The sequence below is a fragment of the Gymnoscopelus microlampas genome (assembly GCF_963454915.1).
Source record: "Gymnoscopelus microlampas genome assembly, chromosome: 7".
NCBI classification, from domain to species: domain Eukaryota; kingdom Metazoa; phylum Chordata; class Actinopteri; order Myctophiformes; family Myctophidae; genus Gymnoscopelus; species Gymnoscopelus microlampas.
The window spans coordinates 24,307,133-24,312,843 of NC_139944.1; the positions used below are offsets into that span (position 1 = coordinate 24,307,133).

At 40.6% G+C, this 5,711-nt stretch overlaps 1 protein-coding gene across 1 annotated transcript; it reads left to right on the top strand.

Annotated features, from left to right (window-relative positions):
- Positions 1 to 221: 221 nt before the first annotated feature.
- On the top strand, positions 222 to 5,481 carry mrps16 (mitochondrial ribosomal protein S16). The gene is made up of 4 exons (XM_084063583.1): positions 222 to 360; positions 1,891 to 1,923; positions 2,919 to 3,185; positions 4,003 to 5,481. Exons 2-4 carry the CDS (start codon positions 1,911 to 1,913, stop codon positions 4,134 to 4,136), a joined length of 414 nt encoding a protein of 137 aa, XP_083919709.1. The 5' UTR covers positions 222 to 360; positions 1,891 to 1,910; the 3' UTR covers positions 4,137 to 5,481.
- Positions 5,482 to 5,711: the final 230 nt, after the last annotated feature.

A 5,711-nucleotide genomic window follows, 5' to 3' on the forward strand; every position in this document is an offset into this window, starting at 1 on the left:
GTTGTTTCAAAAATATAATTTTTCATATTTTCGTCCAAGATCCTTTGGAAACTAGCATCATAATGCGTCGCATTGCAACGCGTTGTGAGCAAGCGTTCATGTGGCTTCTTGTAGTCGCTTCTTTTGGGCTGGTTTTCACCGACCTGGTTGCTTATTTCTCTCACAAAGCCTGGCAACACTGGACGTCACTTCCTGCGTACAGTAAACATGGCTGCGTCCTGAAGAAAGTCACATTATTCCCAGACAGACAGACGGTGCTAACATTAAGTCTATACTGTTACCGCAACCAAACGACATAATATTATAGCTACCAAGCTGTAACAACAGATATAGTTGAGCTTCCCTCTTACAGCGGCAAAGGTATTTAAATCAACCCAATGTTGTGTGACGTGTTAATCTAGCTGTCGTCTATGGCAATGCCAGTTATGTAGCCGTTTAGCCTAGATGGCTGCATACATCTCATGTATTCAAAAGAATACAGGATAGGTGGGCATAGGGACATCTGGGCACCTCGATGTAAAATTGGCTATTTTGTCCAATGTTAAAAAATTAAATATTTGAAAAATGGTCTAGTAATGTAAAGTATACATGATGTGAATATGCATGGTACATAATTATCAGACGTAATTTTATCCTTAAACCTCTTGTTTGTGCCACAAAATGACAGGATATAAAGGTTTTGTAGCCATTTGTAGGACATGTACACGTTCTAATCACGTATACTTCACTTATAAACATTTTCCAATGTATTTTTACATACTGGAAAAGATTTAGCACCTATAGGTGCCTACCTATCCTGTTACCATTCCAAATACACAGCCATAGATCACTCCTATGCCCACCTGGGTAACAGACTGATCTTGGCGGTGTTTCACTTGTTCGCTCTGTGTGTCTACTCACCCAATAATGAATTCCTGCGACTTGCAGTCAGATATTGTCCTTTAGTTTGATATCCATTTGAAAGTTCTGACAGAAAACGTGTTTTTAGTTAAATATCTCCACTTTTCCACGAGCTGCACACGGACAACATTCTCTGTACTGAATAAATGAAAACGTCTTTGGGGAGCACATGTGTATGGGACACACAATTAACAGGTGCGTTGCGATTGGTGTGTGGGGTAATTAATCACACCTGTTAATTGTGCGCCCCATACATATGTGTTCCCCAACCAAAGGAAGTTTTTATTTGTTCAGTCCAGCAATCATTTTGGGCCTGTCACTGACAGAGAATGTTGGCCATGTGCAGCGTGTGGAAATGTCAATGTGGAGTTATTTTTACTAAACACAATACAATAACACATGTTTTCTGCCAGAACTTTCAAATGGATATGAAACTAGAGCAGGGGTCTTCAACAGGTGTTCCGGGACCCCTAGGGGGTCCTCAGAGTTACTACAGGGGGTCCGCCAAATCTTTGTGTGATAAGAGTTTTTTTTCAAGAGGGAAAAAAGAGCAGTAAACAAAAAAAGTTGAATCTAAAACACAATTTTATACAATATAGAGGGGGTCCCTGCTTCATCTCTCTCTCAGCTAGGGGGTCCTTGGGCTGAAAACGTTGACGACCCCTGCAATAACACATGTTTTCTGCCAGAACTTTCAAATGGATATGAAACTAGAGCACAATATCTGACTCCCCCAGTCGCAGGAATTCATTTTTGGTTGAGTAGTACACACGCAGCGCAAACATGTTAAACACTGCCAAGATCAGTCTGCCACCTGGTCGGGCATAGGAGTGATCTATGGCTGTGCATGTGGAATACATGAAATGTATGTAATATCACAGCCATTCTAGGGCTAGTAGTTATTCATGTGTTTAGTATAATATATTATACGATACAAGTCTGCTTGTTAACACCGCTAAATTATCGCATTTGTTTTTATTTCTGTTGCAGGATATAATTCAACAAGCAACATGGTACATCTTTGTAAGTAATTTAAAGTCTATTATTTGATGGCGATGTCAATGTGCTATTTGCAAGGGCGGCTCACCTAGTCCTAGAATTCTGATATTCCATTCATTACAATACATTACATTTATGACATTCACAGCCATAGAACATTCGATGCATTTTCAGGGAGGGAGGGATTTGTTTTCTCAGGCATTCTAATTTGTAGTGCTCCATGTGTACTCACCCACTAATTAATTGCTGTGACTGGTCAGTTATTGTCATCTAGTGTCATAACATTTGAAAGTTCTGGCCAAAAACGTGTTGTGTACGTCAAATTTCTCCACACACAAGGACCACAATGACAGTGACGCTGACGGGATAACATTCACGGTGTACTTTACGGCAGCACTGAACACATGTAAACTATTAGCACAGGTATGCGTAACACATGGCAGTTTGTGTGCCTCATACTCGTGTTCATTTTGAAGGAAGTTTACATGTGTTTAGTGCTGCTCTGAATGTCATCCTGTCATATACAGAGATTGTGGTGCGTGTGTATCTTGTGGAAAAGTGAATCAGCTGAAATGAAAAATATGTTTTCACACTTTTAGAGCATATCTGTGCGTGGTATTAATGGAGGTATAATTAACAATAGAAAAAAGAAAACTTTTGTGTATTTCTATGTCAGAATGTCACAAAGTCCCTAATGGTCCAATCTTAATTACTTCCTGTCAAAAAAAGAATGGTGACTAATAGGTTGCAATATACTACTACCAAAATGCAACGCAAACATCTTGTTAGTCGCTTGCAGCTTTCTGTAAACTAATGTGTACAGATGTACTTCCTTACTTGCTTATATCACATTCTAAAGTTTCATGTCCTATCTGGGATTTGGACCCAAGGTTTTTGCACTCAGTCAGGACATAATAATTATGTAATCAGAACATTCATTGCCAGATCCACCATGGAGTCAGTGAAAACAACTGCATGATGTCTCCCCGCCTGTTTATTGTGTCCATTTCTCCCTGCAGCGTCCATCCTCCTAAAGAAATACCATGGGGGGTATGTTGTCATCAGGTTTGCTCTGGCTGGCCATAAACAGGCCAACAGACCTTTCTACAGAATCGTGGCAGCGTACAACAAAAGGGCACGAGACGGCAAATATATAGAGCAACTGGGTTCCTACGACCCCCTCCCGAACATCTACAACGAGAAGCTTGTCAGCTTCAACTATGACAGAATTAAGTACTGGATGGGATGTGGGGCGCACACGACAAAGCCGGTGGCAAAACTTCTAGGTGTGTATGCACTGCACTCCATTCATATATGAATGGAATATCATTCATTTCAGGGTGGAACAATATTGCTCAATCTTAACATATTTCTTTTAAGTGTGATGTGTTTTATCAAGGAGGTCCTGTAATGACAGCCTACAGTACACCCTGTCAGCAATTGTCCCCAATAGAAACACATTTCATATTTACTGTTCCCTGAAATACTTTATTTTTAGCTTTCCATATGAACGTGCAGTATATCATGACAGGAATCATTCGTTCAGTGTAGCCTTTATGGAACTCTGCCACACCCAGTGAGTCGAAGAAAGCTACGGTAAAGCCCATTATGTTGTCACACAATAATAGTCCTTTTGTGGTCTAGCCATGGAACAGGACATTTGTGTTGGCTTCTTAACAAGGAAAGACAAGGAAAGAAGAAAAAACATGAACATCCCAGAAACGATTAGAGCAGAAAGGTCTGCACAACAACTAGCTCCCATAAAAAAGGATTTTATTTAATGCAACGAAGTGACGTTTTGAGCAACAAGTTCTTCCTCAGACTAAACAGAAAGTAACCATCTTAAGTTACCATAGTCCCTACTACAAAACCATGAGATGAAACCACATCTGTTGCATGTTGCCATCAGTCAAATATATATATAATATATAAATATAATATTGCTATTCATATTTCACATATACAGAATCTATACACAAGGTACATCTAGACTTCTTTACCCCCATAAAGTGCTTGCCCCATCTGGGCAACATTGGACAGCTCTTCAGCAGTTACCCCTGAAATTGTGTAGTGAACCTTGGGATTTATTTTTCTTCTTTGCAGGATTGGCTGGGTTCTTCCCTCTGCATCCCATGACTGTGACAGACGCAGAGCGTCAGCGTGAAGCACAGCAGGCAGCAATAGTGACAGAAACAGAGGAAGGACCAGAGGATGGAGAAAAGCAGAACGAACTATGAGTGGCAGCTGGGAAGAGTGTGTGTGTGTGTGTGTGTGTGTATGTGTGTGTGTGTGTGTGTGTGTGTGTGTGTGTGTATGTGTGTATGTGTGTGCACTGTCTGAAGCGGACTTGAGCCACGAGAGGCACCGCCGAGTGAGCTTAGGCGAGCGAGTCGCCTTGCCGAAAGTTGCGAAGTCCGCTTCAGCCGACTCAGCGCCGTCCGAGTTATGTCATGGGACAGAATCGTAAATTACCCCCCCCCCCCCCCAAACAGTTTCGGTACCTCCGAGACATCTACACCACCTCTTGCGCAGCCCAAGTGAACACTGCCGAACGCCCCCTACCCCCGTTTCAGCCGATCACAAGCCATCTCGCCTTCTCGCATCCTACGAAAACAATAATCCTGTGCAGTAGAGCTGCAACTATTGTTTATTTACTTAGCAATTATTAGTTTTGCTTACTTTTTCAATTAATCAAATAATTGAGAAGGATTTGTATTGATAAAAAAAAAGCCACACGTCGATCAGCTTGTCAGATTGTTGGTACCCAGCATTGCCCAGGTTATTGCGTGGGTGATGTAGGCTCTCTCCCTACCCCTACCCCTCTTACTCTACCTCCCTCCCTCTCACTCTCTACATCTGTATCTCTGTCTCTCTCTTTCTTGCTGATTGAGCTCTGGCCTAATGTCATACACAACAGAAACCGATGGCTAACCAGTAACCACTGATGTGAGCTAACAATGCAATTTTTGCTGAAGTCGGGGATCTCCATATGAGGGCATATTTGTACAGACTCAGTGATGGACAACTTGAACTTCATATAGATAGATACATTTCAATGAATGAAGCAGCACTTCTAATAGATTTTAAAAAAAGTATCTATTACATTGATTAGTTTGATTAATTGTTGCAGCCCTAGTGTACAGTAGTTCATGTGTTCATGAATCCATCCATAATCATACAGTATCACACAGAACCATTAACATGCCAGTACCACCACAGACGTATGTTTGTACATAACTGTTTTGTGTGACTTCATAAAATGAGAACGATACTGTATTTTTGTGTTTTTTTCCCCACCCCTAATCATTATCCATGCAATGACAAGTAAGAATTGTATTTACTTTGGATCCAACATAGCATTATCCCCTTTCCCCTTTTTTGTTTCTTTTTCAGTCTCCTGCACACATGAAACAATACTACATTATGTGACTCCTTCAAACGGGAACATAATGGAAATGTGTGACAGGAATGTATTCAAAATTCGACTTGAGTAAAAGTATTGGCATTAACATATATTTAATATACTTATGTAGTGGAGTAGAATGCATTCTGGGCAAACCGTCAATGAAGTAGTTGTGTTAATCAGCTGTTTTATTTATGGATATGACCGCTTGATAGCGTTTTCTTAAGTCAACAGTATATTGTTTTTCTATAATGAGCTAACGTAAAGCTGTTTGATTTTGGCTGAGGGTAACGGGTCAATGGGACACGACATAACTTTAACTTAACTTTAAAATACCAGAGTTGGTGTAATTGAAGTTTGCATGTTGGGCCATTCATAATTAAATGGAATTGCTCCAGTGGTGCTATTA